Raw genomic sequence first — 19,637 nt, forward strand, 5'->3', positions numbered from 1 at the left:
GTGGATAAGAGGATATACCGTACACACCCCAAACACAGAATCCCTTTGTCACAAACAGATAAATATCTATAAATTACAGGAATGTCTGTCTGTCCGTCCTTGTCTGTCCATCTATCTTTTGCATATCGTTCTCCAGAACGCTACAAGAACTCCCCATTGCTCCCCATTACCCAGAACTGCAGACTCGCTGTTGGTTCTGAACAGCCACGCGTGCCAAACGGCAAAGCTGCAAGCAGCAATACCAGCCGACCAGTTTCAGTCAGTTTCAAGCAGTCACGTGCTCTGGCCCCAGACGGGCACTGCACTAGTAACAATCATTTTAACATTGTGGATCCTGGCACATAGCAGCCAAGAATACGTACTTCAATAACAAATGGTTCCATTTTAGTATTCGAGTATTGCTATAAAAATTGTGAACGTTATTGGTATCATGGTAACCCCTCGGACTGCACCATGCATATTCCCCATGCACATTTTATGAATACAGACAGTAAGTGAAACTTACTGGGATGTCCCGATACCACTTTTTTGCTGACCAAGTACGAGTACTTAATTTGAGTACTTGCCGATACCGGATACCGATACTGTAAGTTAAGTTTCTGTACAAGTGATTAAATAGTGTGTGGTGCTCCAAAATAAAATGCTTTAAATAATTATGTTGTCATGCCTAGAGTGAGAGAAGGTGAAAACACTGTTCATTAGTTGAACTAACAGACACAAAACTGTGTCTTAGGACTTTTGATATGTTGTTACCAACATATTTACATTGAAACAAAAATGGTATCTGGCACTGCCGTGAGCTATATCTGACGAGTACGAGTACAGCAAAATAGGCCGGTAGCCGTGAGCTATATCGGACGAGTACGAGTACAGCAAAATAGGCCGGTATCGGGGCGAGTACCGATACTGCGAGTACCGATACCGCATCCCTAAGTGAAACCATAACACATCTCTCCTTTGCATCCAGGTCGTGGTACTACTGCATACATCTGCTATGTCTGCTACTGGTGCTGGCTCTACCTGTCAGACCTAGACACCAGCGGGCCAATCAGCAACAAGAGGGCCAACAGAAGGACGGCCTACAGGCCAACAGCCTACAGGCAGAGCACATCGTCAGTAACCACTCGGCAACGGACAACAACTGCAACCAGAAAGTGAAAGCCACATGAGACTCTGTCCTTCATCAGCAGCAAGCAGCAGCAGCAGGAAACACTGACCTGAAACTCTGTATGAACACTGAGAGCCGGAGTGGGGCATGTGTGTTTATTAAAATAACAAAACAAATCAAAAAAACACTGAACAGACTGAGAATCCTAACGACAGGCATACAGAGAACACACACGCCAACAAACTGTCAAAACTTCCCATAGCGAGGACGACAGTATTCATTCTTCTGACACGGATAACAGAAAGGGAGGGAGGGAGGGAGAGAGCGAGCGAGCGTGTGTGAGTGAATGAGTGAGAGTTAAGAGATAACGGTTACATTACACGAGCGGAAATGCAGAAAATGTCAAACTTGACTTTGAAGTTGCCTTAAACCCTCTATGTACTCGCCAGGGGAAGGAAGGTGGTATGAATTTGGACCTCGGCACTGCAAGAGCCCAAGCGGCAGTGGCGCCACTATGATGTTTGGGTGTTCTGTGTAGAAGGTAGAAGTATGTGGAGGGTTTTTTGCCTGGGTACAAACCTCTGCTAGGAAAAGGGGGTAGAAAGAGAAAAATGTTTGTCTGAAAGAACAAGAACCTTTATTCTTCAGCTGCCAATTTCAAACAGGCCTTAGGATCCTCAAAACGTTTGATCTCCATCTATCCGTCCTTTATTTTTTTTTAAATGACTTTTATTTGGGAGAATTCACGTTGTTAGTGTTTTTATAAACAAGGCCGAGTGGACACATCCACTCCACAAACGCTTTTCTTTGATCGGTTGACTCTACCTGTCACAATGGAACCAACAGATTTCCATTTCTCATGCTCTTACACTGACAGAAGATTTTAGCATTGTCTGCTGCTTTTTTTTTTTTTGTCTTTTTGTCTATTCACTGCATCAGCTGATTTGTATTACTGAATTCTCTTTTAAAGCCTTTTTTTTTTATTTGCAGGGTTTCGTTTGTTTTCTTGTTTGTGTTGTTCAGGCTGTGTAGGTTTCCCCGTCTTCAAATGTCTTGCATCTGTAAAGCCTGAATTATACTTGATTGCGTGAAGGCATCACAAACTGGCAATCCTACAAGCTCACAACGTGTGTTGCTTTGACACGATGATGAGATTGTATATCTGTATTTCCAGTGTGCGACACACACGCAACCAAGTCAAACTGAGGCTTCTTACCTCTTAAATATCCCAAGCCATTTATTAAATACAGTACTTTGAAATACAATGCAGCATTACAGAATACCTGTTCGGAAAACCTACAAAACATTTTAGTTTTATTAAATTGGTTTGAAATTGATTGATGTCGATTATCACTAAATGCTTCGTCATTACCGTATATCCTACACAAAGTATTGTGACCACACATTTCACAAGTGAATTGGACATAAAAATGAAGTTTACACATGAATGCACAATGTATAACAACACTTGGCCAGGCTGTAGACCGATTTCTCAGAGCTCCAACCATAACTGTGGTGTCAAGCGGCACACAGCTGCGCTCTGGAAAAAGGTAGCTCGTAGCATTTTGCCTTTGGGAAAATCTGCAATGGTAATTTATTTGGAAATTAAGTTATGTGACATACTGTAGTTCTGTACCAAATCTTAACAGGTATCTCATAAGCCCAGTTGCCGTGCCAACTGATTTTATATCATGTGCAGTGCACTTAATTTAGAGTAAAGTGATATTTTTGACTGGTTTGTGGTAAAAGACACTGGTTCCTTGTGTTCTTTTAGTCTGTGACTCACCTTTTAAGCCTTTCAAATCCTCCAGCTTTTTCTCTGTTAACACAATGTTCCCAAACTTTTTAGCCCGTGACCCAAAAGAGAAATTAGACGTTTGCCCAAACTAGTGAAAAGAGTAGATCTACAAGCTCACAAGGCGTTGCTTCGCGCCTCGTTGTGAGCTTTTAGATCAGCTAATTTCACTACTTCACAAATTTGTGGAATTTCTTTGATTTTTCTTTCCTGAGAAAGAAATCGTTTTGGGATTATACATATATATTTAATGTGTTGAAATAATAACAATTAACAAAATGTAGGAAACCAAAAGTTAAGGGGCCCATACAAACGTGTCCGCGACCCACAAATGGGATCCGACCCAGTGTTTGGAACTCCTTAGCACAACGGTGTTGCTTGTTGGCAAGCTACACTGCCATGTGAGGGAGTTTACTTTAAGCTTATTTTAGAACAAGCTGCAGATGAAACCACAACGGCAATCCCTGTGATTACCACATCTTACCACATGTATTTGGGGTTGAACCAAGTAACGAATAAGTACAGAGGAGGGCATCCTACAGTAAAAAAGCATCTCATTGCTTCGACAGTTGACTACAGAGTTTTACTCATATGTGTGAGCTGGATATAGTCGAGAGTTTTCAAGCACACAATATCTAAACATGTAGGTTGGGGCATTTGTGTAATGTAAAGAGAAAAACAAAGTGAGTAGAGGTGAGTTTTCAAGTATGAACCTTATTTTCATTTGTTTTTACGACGTTTCTAACATGTGCATATTCCTGCCATAATTGTGTGTATTCATGTGATTTGTAGATGTTAACGTGGTCTAAAGTACACTATATTTGTAGCCTGGGTCTTACTTAAGGCCAGTCTATACTTTGTCGCACGACTCTGTCGCTCTGCGAAATGGATTCTCAACTGGGGTTTTGTTTTTTCAGTTGAAAATCTGTTGTTTTGCTCATGTGACAAAGTATAAATTAGGCTTCAGGTGAATATGGCCCAAATAAGGAAAGGGATGTCATTTTACCAACACAGCAACTATTGCACTGCATGGCCACCCAAACCAGCAGAACAATGCAAACTGCTCCATACGTCCAAAGTGCCAAATCATGAATGGCGCATTACTTTTGTGTGTGTAAGAGTTCAAGCACATATGTGCGTGTGTGTGTGTGTGTGTGTATGTATGTGTGTACGTATGTATGTGTGCGCACGTGTGTGTAACATGGTTATTTTTGTGTCAGAGGGAAACTTATGGAATGATTTGTATAACAGTAGATTTGAGAAAAAAAGAACCTGATTTATGTGGTCAAATAAAGAGAAATTATTTTTAAACACTAATAAAAATATTTAAAAGCATGTGTGTCTGCATGTTGTTCTTCATCTGTCCATTGATGGGAATAATACTGTGTGACGTGAGTGGGGTAAAAAGACGAAATCAGATCCTTGCCTTACAAAAAGTAGCCTAACTAGATATAGATTGTGTGTGTGTGTGTGTGTGTGTGTGTCTGTCTCACACACACACACACACACACACACACACACACACACACACACACACACACACACACAGTTTGTTTTCCATTTCTGACTGACTTTTATCTGTACATTAATATGTACATAATTATTATCTTACATCTATCTAGTTAGGATACTTTTTGTAAGGCAAGGATCTGATTTAGTCTTTTTTGCGGGGCAAAGTTAAACCAATGGGGCTGTTAAGTATGACATCATTTTGTAGGCAGAGGAGAATATTTGCCCCCAGTTTCTGTGAATCTTTTTACTATTTACACATTTTTCTTCTCTTTGTTGTTGAAAGGAAAGTGTTAGAATTATACTTTAGTCGTTATTTTTGTCTCGGATCTGTTGAAATAGCGAGGGACAGAAAATGCTCTGGGGGCAGATTCTCCTCTGCCTACAAAATGATGTCACGGCTTAAAAGCCCCATTAAGGTGAAGGACTCTTAATGAAGTTAATTGACACCACCCACAAGTGTGTACGACAAACGGTTGATGAGTAAAGCCAAATAAAGTTTGGGCCAATCAGAGGAGGGCGTGGGGCTAAGTTAAACCAATTAAGGTGAAGGACTCTTAATCAAGTCAATTGACACCACCCACAAGTTTGTACGACAAAGGGTTGATGAGTAAAGCCAAATAAAGTTTTGGCCAATGAGGGGAGGGGGCGGGGCAAAGTTAAACCAATGAAAGTGAAGGACTGTTGGAGCAGCAGGAGTCGGTGGTCCCCGGGAATTCCCCGTGAGCAACCCAGTTGGGGTGTTGATTTGGTCATTTTTGCACTATTTGGCGGCAGGGGGTCCCTGGGGGTCCGGACCGAAGGTCCTGAAGGTTGTGGTTTGGCAGGCAAGTAGTGTGTGTGGAAAATTTCACATGGATAGGGGCAACGATGGCAGAGATATGAGTAGGTCAAAAGTGTGACGTGACGTGACGTGACAGACAGACTGATGGACTGACTGACGGACGGACGGACAGACAGACAGACAGACAGCCGGTGGAGGATTTGATAGTAACTGCGACCTAACAGTCGCACAACCAGGGAATAAATTCCTTACCAAACAATTTCTTCACCACTGTGTTTGTAAAGGTGTCTAGTAACATATCTAACAAAGATTGAAATTCAACATCCCTATGGGAGAATCTTTGACAGCTAGGGTAATTCTGGGTCTCATTCACTTTACTACCAGTAAGACTCCCTAATCGGGAGATAAGCGACCGTTGGTCGCTTATCTCCACAAATAGGCCAAAAGTTTGTTTTACCAATTATCAAGACATACGGGCAGTTGACAGTTTGCCATGGTTACTCATTGAAGTTGAATCTCCATATATGGAGATAACCTACGCATCACACTAAGTCTGACCTCACCAGCCCATATTTGGGCATGAGCAACTTATGTCTCCATATATGGAGATATGATGACATCACACAGTCCTCAGCCGATGATGTGGCGTGATGTCATACAATACACAAACGAGCCCTACAGTATAAAGGGGCAATTCTTGCCAGGAAAGAAGCATTTCTTCGACTCAGACCTTATCGCCAGGGTTGGCTTATAGCAGCTGTCGGTAGGACCATATATGGATTCTGTTAGTGTGGATCTCCTAACAGGGCATCATCTGAGATACAATCCCTTTTATGCCCATATATGGAGATCCCTAACAGAATCCCTTTCATGCCCATATATGGAGATCCCTAACAGAATCCCTTTTATGCCCATATATGGAGATCCCTAACAGCATCCCTTTTATGCCCATATATGGAGATCACTAACAGCTAACAGAATCCCTTTTATGCCCATATATGGAGATCCCTAACATAATCCCTTTTATGCCCATATATGGAGATCCCTAACAGAATCCCTTTTATGCCCATATATGGAGATCCCTAACAGAATCCCTTTTATGCCCATATATGGAGATCCCTAACAGAATCCCTTTTATGCCCATATATGGAGATCCCTAACAGAATCCCTTGTATGCCCATATATGGAGATCCCTAACAGAATCCCTTTTATGCCCATATATGGAGATCCCTAACAGAATCCCTTTTATGCCCATATATTATGGAAAAATCCCTGCTCTGAGTATCTGACATCAGTGTGATGTCACCTGTTTATGCCCATATATGGAGATCCCTGCTCTGCGTATCTGGTTGCTATGGTAAACAGTTGGTTGCTAGGGTAAAAAAACATGGTTGCTATGGTAAACAGTTGGTTGCTAGGGTAAACAGTTGGTTGCTAGGGTAAAACCATGGTTGCTAAGGTGGTTGCTAACGTACACTAACAAACCAGCAACAACAGACTGTTGCCACAGCAACGTACACAAAGGTTTGTGTACACATGTGGTGTGATGTCATACTGATGCGGAGATATGAGCAGGGCAAAGGTGTGACGTGTGACGGACGGACGGACGGCCGGTGGAGGTTTTCATAGTAAACTGCTCCCTGACGGTCGCAATAAGGGAAAAATCCCCAAAAATATGCTTTGCATAGTAGCATATGTGAAGGGTCTAACTAGGTGTTTTTAATTATTCTGAATCCATTGCAAGCATTTGTTTTGCACGAAAAACATTCATTGGGCTAAAAAGGAATTTATTCACAGCTTTTTGACAGGTATTCTGATAATATTCCCTGACTATACTATACATCTACTGTAGATTAAATTAGTACTCTGTCTCCTGCTAGTGGCCATGACTGTAACCATGGGTAGGGGGGAGTGGGGTAGTATATGGGAGGTGGAGCCACATTGGGCTGTAGTGTACTCTAGTGGTGATAGAGTAGAGTGCGGCAGGCAGCAGCTGGGGAACAACAGGTTTTACTGTAAACACAGGAGTAAAGGCCCATTCCCACTGGGCCAGATATCAGATATCTGGAGATATTTCTCCAGATATTTCTCCATGCAAAGTGGATGGTAGATACAGATAAAAAAATGTTTTGCCACAGATAAAAGTATCTGTGGCAAATATCTGTGGTAGATATTTTTTTTATCTGTATCTACCATCCACTTTGAATGGAAAAATATCTGGAGAAATATCTCCAGATATCTGTTATCTGGCCCAGTGGGAATGGGCCTTAACAATGCAAACTTAAAAAGTCACTGAATATCGTGAACGTATTTCCCCCTCCCCGCACTGGAATCCACATCTAGCGGTGTCCAGTGGTCCATGCTGGACAGTAGGAGGACTCCAGTGAACATCTCTGCACTTTGAAAAGGTACTTATTATATGACTCACCTAAACGACTCACTGTGGAGAGCTAGCGTTAGCATGTAGCTGCTGTACCAGAGGCGTCAATTGGGTATGGCAAGCTTTGGCAGCTTGGCTACAGGGGGAAATAATAAAATGTACTTTTCATCGTGCCTGTTGCTAAGGTATGGCAACATGACTGGTGTCTCAAGACACCAGTCATGTTGCCATACCTTAGCTTTTTCGGAACTGACGCTACTGTGCTGTACTGCCTTTCTTCATAGCTGGCCACTTTTACAGCTCGCTTCCTAGTGTTGTTGTTGAGTAGTGTGACGTGACAGCCAGTGGTGGAAAAAGTACTCCAATGTTTTACTTAAAAGTAGCAACTTACACAATATAGAAATACTCTATTCAAGTAAAAGTCCCGTGTTCAAAATGTTACTTGAGTAAAATAACTTGACTGTTGCATGTTGTTTGTTTTATAATAATATGATAATTGATATTCTCCAAAGTAACGTTACTAAAGTGTTCAAATAATTATAGTGGAGTAAAAGTACAATATAGGCCTATTTGCTTCTGAGATGTAGTGGGGTAAAAGTACTGACAATTGGAAATACTCAAAGTAAAGGTACAGTACTTGAGTACACGGTATAGGGTCAGGGTTGTTAAATCATACATAGGCCTACTTTGGAAATAGTAGGCTGCCATGTTGTTTTGCTGCCTGTGTGTGTGTGTGTGTGTGTGTGTGTGTGTGTGTGTGTGTGTGTGTGTGTGTGTGTGTGTGTATTCGGGTCATGTGTGTGAATGACCCAGATGTTTTGCACGTCAACGTCTCCGATTGAGTCTGAAAGATATTTAATATTAACAAAAGGTGAGCTATTATAGTTTGTAATGCATTGTACACAGGCCAGTTGGTTTATACAGTTGTGGACAGTGGTGTTACAGTGTTACTTACTTACTTATTGTACATTAACATTAACATACATGTAACATTTTGAGGTATGCTTGATGTGGCTTCTGCCTTACTGTACATTTTGAATTCTGGACTTTTACTTGAAACAGAGTATTTCTACACTGCAGTATTGATATACTTTTGCTTAGGTAAAACGTTTGAGTACCTTTTCCACCACTGGTTGTTGCGACCGTAGGTCGCACTTTACTAGCAAAACCACCACAAAGTGTAACTCCCTCCGTCTGTCTGTCAGTCTGTCTGTCACACCTCACACGTCACACTTTTTCCCTGCTTATATCTCCGCAACCGTTGCCCCGATCCATGCCAAATTTTGCACACACGTTCCTTGGCTGCCAAACTACAACCTCCAAGGACCCCGGAGCTCCAGGGACCCCCAGGTCCCTGGGGGACCCCCAGATAAAAAATGACCAAATGCGCAAACATGACCAAATGACCACCCCAACGGGGCTGCTCACGGGGAATTCCCGGGGACCACCGACTCCTGGTGCTCCAGAACGGATGCAAAAGTGGTGGCGCCCCCAGTGGAGGACCCCCTACACTGCAGCTCACATAAAATGCCGTAACTCCGGCTAGGAGCGACCCGGACAGCCGGGGCCGGTACCTATTCGTCCGCCTTGCCGGTGCGGAGACCCCACCCCTCATTTCTCACATGGCCCTCTTCTAGCGCCACCATGAGGCCGATTCTTGCAAAACACATTTTTGGACACTGCTCCTACAATTTACGCCCTAAAATCACGCAAATCGGTACACAGTATGTCTACACTCATCCCATCAACATGAATCTGTCCCATATAGCGCCACCTCCAGGCCGATTTTTAAAAACACATTTTTGGACACTGCTCCTACAGATTTTGCCCTAAAATCACGAAAATCACTACACAGTATGTCTACACTCATGTCATCAACATGGCTCAGGAAGATTTTGGCAAAACACATTTTTGCCCTATTTGTGGAGATAAGTGACCTACGGTCGCTTATCTCCCGATTAGGGAGCCTTACTGGTGGTTGTGGATACGTTTGTGGTTTCTGTAGGAGAGCAGCACACTTTTGTCTCACACACAAAAACAACACACGCACACCGCCCAGTCCCCTGCTCCCTGTCGCAGCCGCCGGCCCAGTGGGAAATAATATGTTTTTTGTTGTGAGCAACACGTCCCATGGCACTGACTTGAGTCCTCAGCGGATTCACATGCACATGACGAGCTATAAAGAGCTGACTGGGTACATTTAAAGGTCATATTCATGCCATGTTGCCTGCTAAATTCACACTACCCACATTCGGATCTAGATAAGGGGACAACTGACTAGATTAAGGTTGATTTATATCTCTGGAAAGATCAGCGGCGTCAGTTCAGAAAAAGCTAAGGTATGGCAACATGACTGGTGTCTTGCACGCGTGCCCTCGCGCACGTGCAAGACACCAGTCATGTTGCCATACCTTAGCAACAGGCACGATTACAGTACATTTTATTATTTCCCCGCTGTAGCCAAGGTATGGCAGCTGCCATAGCTTGCCATACCCAATTGACGCCTCTGGGAAAGATATCCAACACCTTTTCCCCTCCAGAGAGAGAGAGAGAACCATACAGTATTTCTTTGACAATGGAAAAAAAAATCGGATAGGGTGGGTACGTACTGATTGAATAGAATATATCAAGCTAAGGTTAAATAAGGTCAGGCCTTGTTCATTTGAAATCATTTGTATTTTATATTATTTAGTCCAGCATCTAAATTGCCTCCCCTCTTTTGCATCATCTATTCATTGATGTCCTGCCAGACCATGTCCTGCCGGAGAAGGTAATGAATGGTATAATAATCTAGCGAGCCTGACTGTGCTTTCTATTGTGTTGGAGAGGGGATGGGCGTAGCCTGGCCCCCTCATCTAATATTCAGCCTCTAGTCAGGGCAGGGGGGATGCTGAGCCTGAGCCAAGCACTGCTTGTTGATATTCAGTGTGACAAGGAGCAAGGGATAGAAACTGGTCTGCCATTCAGTGTTAGATATTACATTTCAGCCCACACCAAGGTAAGGACATTTGTGTTTAACCTACTTAATTCTTTATGGTATTTTCCCACACTAATTGTGGTTGTTAGGCTACTGTTTTAAGTGTTTTCACTCGTTCTTTCATCCTTTTTGTTACGTGGTTGTGGTCGCAAAGAGGATGATCTTTTTGAGATTTTGTACCTGACCAAACCTCTGCCAAGAGAAACCTCAAAGTGTATTGATGTTGACCGGTGCTTGTGTGTGGAGTCATGGTCCATCCATTGTGCTGGGAGTGGGGCTGAGGAGGGTGTGTCAACAGGCAGGCCCTCCACTGTAAACAAAGGGTTTACATCACTTGTGCACATCAGTGACTGGCACTGGACAACATCATGTAGCCTACTGATAGGCATTGTACTGACAGAATTGTGAATTTAATTGAACACTGTTGTTTTGACTCAGATCAGTAAGAGAGGCCAACCATTTATCTCCATATTACAGTAGGCCTGTTTGCTTTCAGTTGCAAACATAGTTTATTTGTTAGTTCTTTTTAGTATTACTATTCTTACTTTATGGCTAATTATTGCTAATCTGTCTAACCTTTCTTGCTACAGTGCAGAGGAGCTGAAAGCAAACTCTTGTGTGTATGTAGACTATATGGGATCTAAGAAAAAACATATTCATACTATATTGAATCTTCAATCTTGACTCAACTCATGGCTCCCACTAAATAATCTTCATTGAAAGACTTGTGCTATGTTGTTCCATTAAATATATTTTATAAATCAGTCCTTAGTATTAAATCCAACACATAGTTTAATTGATATAGAATTGTAGCAGACTGTGCATTTGTAGATGGGCGTGCCATGGCAGGAAGCTGGTCCATCATGATGGATGAGCGTAACATGATGAATCATTAATGGGGTTTTTATTGATTTTCGGAATCCTGTGCAACAGGAAAGACCACCACGTGAGATGAGAGAGGGCTTTCTTTTGTCCCTTTTGGTTTTGAGTTGTGGCGGCGTAATACACGTTACATGTTATTGTGGGAATCAAATCTGTTAATTGAATCTTGGGGCCAAGTTGCCAACTTGTGTTCAGCACATGGCCTATTCCATGGAAGGCTGGAGAATTGTAGGCACTAGGCAGGGAGAGTGAAAAGGGCAGCCTCCTTAACTACTACAACACCCTAAGCCTAAGCAACTACTAAGTCAGAACAGGCCTACTGCTTAATAAATATATATTCCTACTCAACCTGCACATATAGGTCAAAATCTATATTGCATTATAATGCACTTGTTATGTGTTGTGTTATGAACCTCCTGTATTAATGGATTATAACTATTATAATATCAATGTGATTATATGCATTAATCTAGACCCGACCTTTAAGTAAAGTGTTTGTCTGGTAGTTCTGCTGTTCGCTGAGCCTATAATGCATTTATGACCAGCACTTGTAATGCTTCATAAACCGTGTTATAAGTATAACATATAACATGTGCTTAATTATAAAAATGTATACAGAGTGTTATGAAGCCTTCCAAGTGGATTATTATAGATGCGATTATAATGCATTTATAGAGTAAACCGATCTTTAAGTTTAATGGTAAAGTGTTAGCAAGAAAGTATGACAAAATGTGTCTTTGTTGTTTTCATGGTCGGGTTTTAACCTAATGCTTCAGCAGTGCTGTACAGGATCTAGTTCTAGATAAAGCTTTTGAAATGAGCCGTTTTCTTTTATTGATTAATCAGATTACGGCCAACCATTTATATCTCGCTATTAGGCCTGTTTGGCCTTCAGTTGCAAGTTACTCCGTTAAAATGGCTACTGTTGGTTGCATCAAAGCACTGAGCCATTAAAAAGACAAAGCGCTGCTCCAGTCTTGCCTAATAGACTACATGAGATCTACCGAGTCCAATTTGAAAGTCCGAAGAGATTGGCAGAAGAAAGTAGGCTATGTCTGGAGATAATTGGAGCGCACAGCCGAGCACACCAATTAGCGAACTCGTCTTTTCAAAGGGAGTCGAAGTTTGAGGCTTATTGTTTTGCTTCGGAGGTATGTAAGTGGGTCTGCTCTCTATCTTAAGCAGAACATTGTGACCGCTTAGGTTTCATTATAGTGAGTGGAAAAGTTTCACTTCTCGTTTTCATGCATGAGTAGGCAGAGACAGCGTGGGACACACAGTATCATATGGCCTTAGCCTCATTTAGCCCTGTAATAAATATTCCCTTTGCCAAGGCCAGCTCCAACAAAAATATTATTTACGATGGAATGTAAAACATCATTTTTCTAACTCACAAATGCACGTGCACCTTCGCAGTGCATTGCACACACACAACCTCTTATTACTCATTCTTATAATATAGCTTACATTCTACACAAAGGATATTCGTATGAAAGGGAGCGCAATTGTAAGATGGTGCATGAATAACTTTAACCGTGGCGTGTATATAATATATGGATGCCATCCTTTTCTTGTGTGTGTATATTGTTTTGTATACTGTATGTATTGCGGACAAAGAAGAACAAAAAAATATAAATGTATATACATACAAAAATGGAGCTGTATGTCTTGTCGATAAACACATGTTAAAAACTTGTTCAGTAACAGGTTTCCCCATTTGGCCAGCTCTTGAAAATAATAATAACAGAAAATAAATCTTCATGTCAGCATACCAGTTTCATCCAATCACAGAACTCCACAAAGAGTTTTTTTTTATCAGCTCAATTTTAATTGTGCTACTGTCCAATTTTGTCTGCTATTTTCTTGTTTTGTTGAATCACTTCCAATTTCACATGTTTATCCTGTATCCTGTTCTTTCTCCCGATTAGGTATCCCAACCTGAAAATAGATTTTCTGTTTACTAAAGAGCTGGAGAGATTGGGAAACCCCTGTTACTGAATAAGCACTCTATACACTATATCGTCTTTGTTGGGTGGAAACCTCGTATCTCCAAGTTTCAAATGTGTACGTTCTTTCACAAAGTAAAGCCCTGCTTTATCATACAAGGCCGTCGCACAAAAGTTGTGAAAACAGCAGATCTACAAGCACACAACACCTCGGCGTTGTGTGCTTGTAGATCGGCTGTTTTCACTTGTTTAAATCATTTTTAAAATGATAAATGCAAAATGAACGGTTTTGGACATACAAGGTTTTCACCCGACAACGACAATATAGTAGTTAATTATGGAATATAGAGCTATTTAACGCATATTTTAACAAACAAACAAACAAATAAATACCTTACAACTTACTTTAAACGACCACCACCAAATCTCTTCAGGGTCTCTGATAAATAATGTCACTTTGTGAAGCGCTTGCCTTCGCAAATCTATAGGCTTATCTTTTTCTCCTGTCTCCCCACCCTGACCCCACCCCCATAGAGAGAGAGTGGTGTGCAGCTGGTCTAGCCTTCAGCCATGGACACCTCCACCTCGCTCAAGATGACCACTCTGGCCACCCAGAACCTGTTCGGCTTCGTGGAGGAGGAGAACCTGAGCGCCGTGAAAGCCCACCTGGACATGTACAAGGAGGTGGACAGCAGGAGCGACGTAAGTCAGCGACATTAACATCGCTACACCACCATACTGTTCAGCCGACCCGAGTTCCGATTTACACCTCGGCGACAAAGTGTCAGAGAGACACTTTGACGCTGAAGCAAGCACAATGCGGAGTTTCTACTTGGTTGTGTGCCGGCAACTCAAGTACTGTACTTTTCTGGAGTATTTTCCAATTTTCAAGCTCACAATGCATCGCGATGCAACGCATTGTGAGCTTGAAGATCTGCTATCCTCAAAAGATTGTTATACATTTTATACATTTGAAAACTTGTGAAATGGGACATTCTGCATAATTAGTACTTTTGTTACTTTCAGTACATTTTTGATGCCAATACCTTTGTACTTTTACTCATTGAGTATTTCTGCATTGCAGTATTGATACTTTTACTTAAGTAAGCAATGTGAGTAGTATTGCTGGAAACTCACAGCCGTTACATTGCTTTTATACTTGACCTTATAAGTTGTTCTAAAATGCTTTATAATTATAAGTATGTTTTTTTAAACCATTATAGACATGGGATTGGATGCTGCATAGCAAGTGTTACCGATTTTTGCGTGTGGTATCTCTGGGTTAAAATATAATTTTTGTGTGTGAGAAACACTCAGAAGTGCCGCACTCGTGGAACGGAAAATCCTTACTTCTCTCACTGCAATGCAGCCCATTAGACTCGGTCAAGAATTCAGAGAGTGAAGTGTAGGATTAGTGTGTGTGTGTGTGTGTGTTGCGTGCGTGCGTGCGTGCGTGCGTGTGAGTTTTTTGTACATTTAACAATGTTCCCATGTAGTGAGAACATTGAACAAAGTTCTCATTCACCATGACCTCTATGGATGTTGCACAGTGAAAATATTCTATTTACAAGCTTTCAATTCAATCTGTCTTCACAGCTTGTAGATACTAGATAGGCTATTTTCTTTATTATTTTAAGATTAAAAACTCACCTCTCAAGACTCACCTCTTCAGTTCAGACTCCACCTAAACCCATAGCACTACTGTAACACTCCCCTTCCCTCGATGACCACACATGAAGCTTGATTTTTTTTGTACTGATTAGATGCGTGGTCTACCTACTGTTTTTCTAGATTGATATTCCTGTGCATTGGTTGTATTGTTGTTGATGTACTGACATATTAGTTTGCTTATTATAATATTGATGTATTACCTGCTTATTGTAAGTCGCTTTGGATTAAAAGCGTCTGCTAAATGCCTAAATTGTAAAAAAAATCATGAGAAGTCATGAGATTTTATTATTTTGCTTTAATCCATGTGTTCCACGCGTTATGCTGCTGTGTCACGAGTTAAAGGTTTCGTGAAGTGGACACTGCAACAGATGGATGTTCAAAATATGTTGTTGGAATGAGATGTTTGTTTAACTGTGAGAAAAGTGAGATTACATTGAAGTGACCTCCCCACCTTTGCTCTAACAACCACATTTCTGTTTAGGAGTTTGATTATCATTATCGATTAGTGTCTCTCAACAGAGTATACTGTATGTAAAGGAGACGTTTATTTCTGTTCCGCATTATTACTGATAATTGATAGTTTTGCCTGTTTCTTACCACAAACTCTTGAGATCTCGTACAAGAAAAATTCACCCTCTCTTGTGATGTGATAGAAAGTAGGAATTTATCCCCTGATAAAGAAACATTCACAATAATCGTATCCTGGAGATTGCAAATGTATTGTGAAAATGTCCTGTAAACCCTCTATACTTCATAAAACACTGGCTAAAACACAACCTGTAAAGAGCACATTTGGTACGCTTATTTCACTCGACACAAATCAATTCACACTTTGTTAGCTTGTGTCGTTGGCGAACGTTCTCCCAAGGATAGGTATGCTGTGGGTTTTTAGCAAAAGTGGCATTTTAAGTTTTAAGCATATTTTGATTATCACGATTATTGACTGCTGCAGGCTTGTAGATCTGCTATTTTTGAAAAAGTCGTGAAAATGTGTGCAAATCTTTGAATATATGTATTTTCAAAGCGAACGTTTGTAACTCAAATTTTGCTTCTGGGGGAACTATTTTGAGATGCGTGTCCGTGGCCAAATTATTTTGGGGGTCCTTCACATGAAAAGGTTTGAGAACCACTGACATAGTAGTCTTTCAAGAATATACTAACTGAGCTCCATTTAAGTGAAAAGGACCTTTTCTTTGAGACGATGGCGAGCCAGATTGCTGACATAGAAACATTGGTTTTTCAAAAAACCTTAGAAGGATTCAAAAGACACTTATAGAATCGGGTCAAAATTAAAATTTTCACGATTTTTCAAAAATAGCAGATCTACAAGCTCGCAGCGCGGCACTCTGTGCCGCGCTGTGAGCTTGTATATCTGCTATTTTTCAATAGTTAAAGCATAAAATAATGATACACACTAATGTGTACCCGTTCTGAATGGGTTAATATAATCACAATTATTTCATATGTCATTTTCATATCGTCCCATCCCTACAATAAAGTCTAATCTGAAGCTGTTCTTTCAGAATGGACAGACCCCTCTTATGGTGGCGGCGGAGCAGGGCCACCTGGAGATCCTCCAGGAGCTCATCAGGAGGGGTGCCAACGTTAACCTGGACGATGTGGTAAACACACACTGACACTTGCACGCCTCTCCGACCACAACACACCTGCACTCACGAGCACACTGTAGGGCAGGGGTCTTCAACAGGGGGTCCGGGAACCCTAGGGGCTCCTCAGAGTTACTACATGGGGGACGCCAAATCGTTTGTGTGATAGGATAATTAGGTCCAATTTACAAAATATCTACATTTAAGTGGTTAAATATCTGAAAATACACATTAACATGAATCCAACATAGACAGATGACAGTGATGTCAAACAAGTCTATGAATCAATCTATGAAATCGATGAAAATCTGCATCACACATTTATACAATATGTAGAGGGGGTCCCTGCTCTCTCTCAGCTAAGTGGTCCTTGGCCTGAAAACGTTGAAGACCCCTGCTGTAGGGCCCTGTGCGCGCGCAGAAAAACACTGCAGGTACAGGAGGAACTCTGCAGGTAGAAAACAATGCGGTCACGTCAACCACAGTCATTCGCTCGACACAGAAGACTTTGCTGACCTATTGGCCTCAATGCCCCGTCGTGCTGAACTCACCACAAGCGTGGCTTTACTACATGGCCATTATGAGCCATCATGAGCCATAACAACGTCCAATTAAAACTCCAACAACCACGCAGAAGTGTGCGTTTGCACATACGCGCTCAACACACGCCACACCTCTCATTACGACCGCACACACGAGTAACCTGCTATTACGCAGCACTCAAACTCACTGTGTTGCACTGGTGCTGAGGGAGACAGAAGACGAAAACCTTGCACACGGTCGCTCCTTCTCTTCCTTCTCTCTAACACCTCTCTCATCTCACACCTCTTGTCTGTGCCTCCGCCGGTCCTCCTGCTCCCATGAGCACCTGGTATGACCAGTTGGTAGGTACCGTCCTTCTACTAGGGACCGTTCAGCCCAGCGCTCTCCTCGTCCAACTCTGGAGTAGGAGATCCGATCGCGGGACTTCCCATGGTAATCCATTGTCTCTGTGTGCAGGACTGTTGGACGGCGCTGATCTCGGCGGCCAAGGAGGGACACATCGAGGTGGTGAAGGAGCTGCTGGACAACAATGCCAACCTGGAACATAGAGACATGGTGAGCGGAGGAATAGGGCTGTCACCATTATGACATTTTACATGGCGATTAACGATTTAATTGTGTTTCTGTCATTGGCAATTACATTTCTGTTTGGCTTGTAGGCTTTGAAGTTGCACATGGCTGATATGACACATAACCTAAATATACAAAGAAATTACTGACATATTTGACAACTTTATACTTGAAAAAGAACCTTGATAGTGGAAATAGCCGTTCTACAAGCTCACAACGCGCCGCGATGCGACGCGTTGTGAGCTTGTAGATCTGCTATTTCCACTATTTTTTTAAAATGTTTGAAAATATTAACATTTTTCATTATGTAAACAATTATGACGATTATGACAAAATAATTGCGATTATGTCAAATAATTGCGATTAGACGATTATTTAATAATTGTGACAGCCTTATGGAGGAATGGAGTCGGCTCTGAAAGGGCCAGGCAAAAGTAGTGGGGAGAAGAGACAGTGTAAATGTAATGTAAGTCACGCAATTAGCGGAAAAGAGAGCGATAAAGAAGTAACTGGGGACAACGGAGACATAGAACCCAATTACGTTTTGTTGTTGTTGTATGTTTATTCTCTTACTGTATGTTCTGTGGGAACTCATTACTGCCATTTCCCTGGGCACAGAGGGAGAAAATGAAAAGGAGAGATGGGATTTAGGTGGGGAAATGTGGTGCGAGATGGAACATGAGTCAGCATAGAAATAGATGATGAAAGCGGTATGAAGTCTGTCGAAAGTCTTCATCTATGTAAGAAAAACTAAAGCAATGCTGAATTAAATGCTGACATGATTGTTTTTTTTGGGGGGGGGGGACTGAAGTTTGCCTTACTACTAAACCTGCTGTAACTTTAGAGATTAAACTGCAGTTTGCTTAGCTTGCACAATAGAACTTTTCCCCACGTTTTATCGTGCAAGCCTTAAAGCTTATTTATTATGGGCTTCATTCAATGCCATGGCCTCCTGTCCTGTTTGATGCCGTTTGGCTCCTGTTTGAACAGAAGTGAATCATTCATTCGCCCAGAAATGGACGTAAAATTACATTAGCCTTAGTGTGATGCTTCCTCTGCTGTTGTAATTCCATTTGCTGAGCTCTGCTTGCCTTACTACTGTACATGCATCTGTGATACAGCAGGATATTGACCTGTCATAGCCAAACCAGCCCTTCGTAGTCACTCATTCATGCGGGACACAATGACAATATACAAGATAACATCTACCCATTGATCAATCTGCTTTATATTATGCCCTCTGAGGTACAGTAGGTGTGTGAGTGCAGTAAGCAACTTGAATGGTCTGAATTTGTTGAATATAAATCATGCACAAACCATGAAAGGCACACTGCTGTATCTCATATCCTGACATTAAATTTTTGTATTACTTCTAGTGTATTGGCTTTAAATTAAGCCATTTAGGCAATAATTTAGAATTATTGAATGCTTTAACTATTGAAAAATAGCAGATATACAAGCTCACAGCACGGCGCTGAGTGCCGCGCTGCAAGCTTGTAGATCTGCTATTTTAGAAAAATCGTGAAAAAGCAAACTTTTGTAACTCAAATCTCTGCCTCTGGGGGGTTCCTGGAGCAACATATTTTGAGATGGAGGCCAAATAAATTTAATTTTGGGGGTTCTTGACATGAAAAAGTTTGAGAAGCCGATTTAGAGGAAGGATTTAGAAGTCGGGTCAAAGATCGGGTCAAAGATATTCAAAGACTTGGACACATTTTCACGATTTTTACAAAAATAGCAGATCTACAAGCTCGCAGCGCGGCACTCGGTGCCGCGCTGTGAGCTTGTATATCTGCTATTTTTCAATAGTTATAGCATAAAATAATGGTTAAAGTGGTTAAAATCTAATGCGACTCGGGCGCGTT

General features: G+C 41.6%; 2 protein-coding genes across 2 annotated transcripts in view; both read left to right on the forward strand.

Moving 5' to 3' along the window:
- The window catches only part of mboat2a (membrane bound O-acyltransferase domain containing 2a), a 106,302-nt gene extending 103,140 nt beyond the window's left edge, over positions 1-3,162 (forward strand). The window contains exon 13 of the mRNA XM_080750748.1: positions 968-3,162. Coding sequence (XP_080606874.1) covers positions 968-1,169 — 202 coding nt within the window. The 3' untranslated portion in view covers positions 1,170-3,162. The remainder of the gene's footprint in view (positions 1-967) is intronic.
- Positions 3,163-7,374: 4,212 nt separating this feature from the next.
- kidins220a (kinase D-interacting substrate 220a) overlaps positions 7,375-19,637 on the forward strand; it is an 85,657-nt gene continuing 73,394 nt past the window's right edge. Inside the window, 4 exon segments of the mRNA XM_080750761.1 lie at positions 7,375-7,604; positions 13,916-14,083; positions 16,576-16,674; positions 17,659-17,757. Coding sequence (XP_080606887.1) covers positions 13,952-14,083; positions 16,576-16,674; positions 17,659-17,757 — 330 coding nt within the window. The 5' untranslated portion in view covers positions 7,375-7,604; positions 13,916-13,951.

The sequence above is a fragment of the Nannobrachium achirus genome (assembly GCF_963921795.1).
Source record: "Nannobrachium achirus genome assembly, chromosome: 20".
Classification (NCBI taxonomy): Eukaryota; Metazoa; Chordata; class Actinopteri; order Myctophiformes; family Myctophidae; genus Nannobrachium; species Nannobrachium achirus.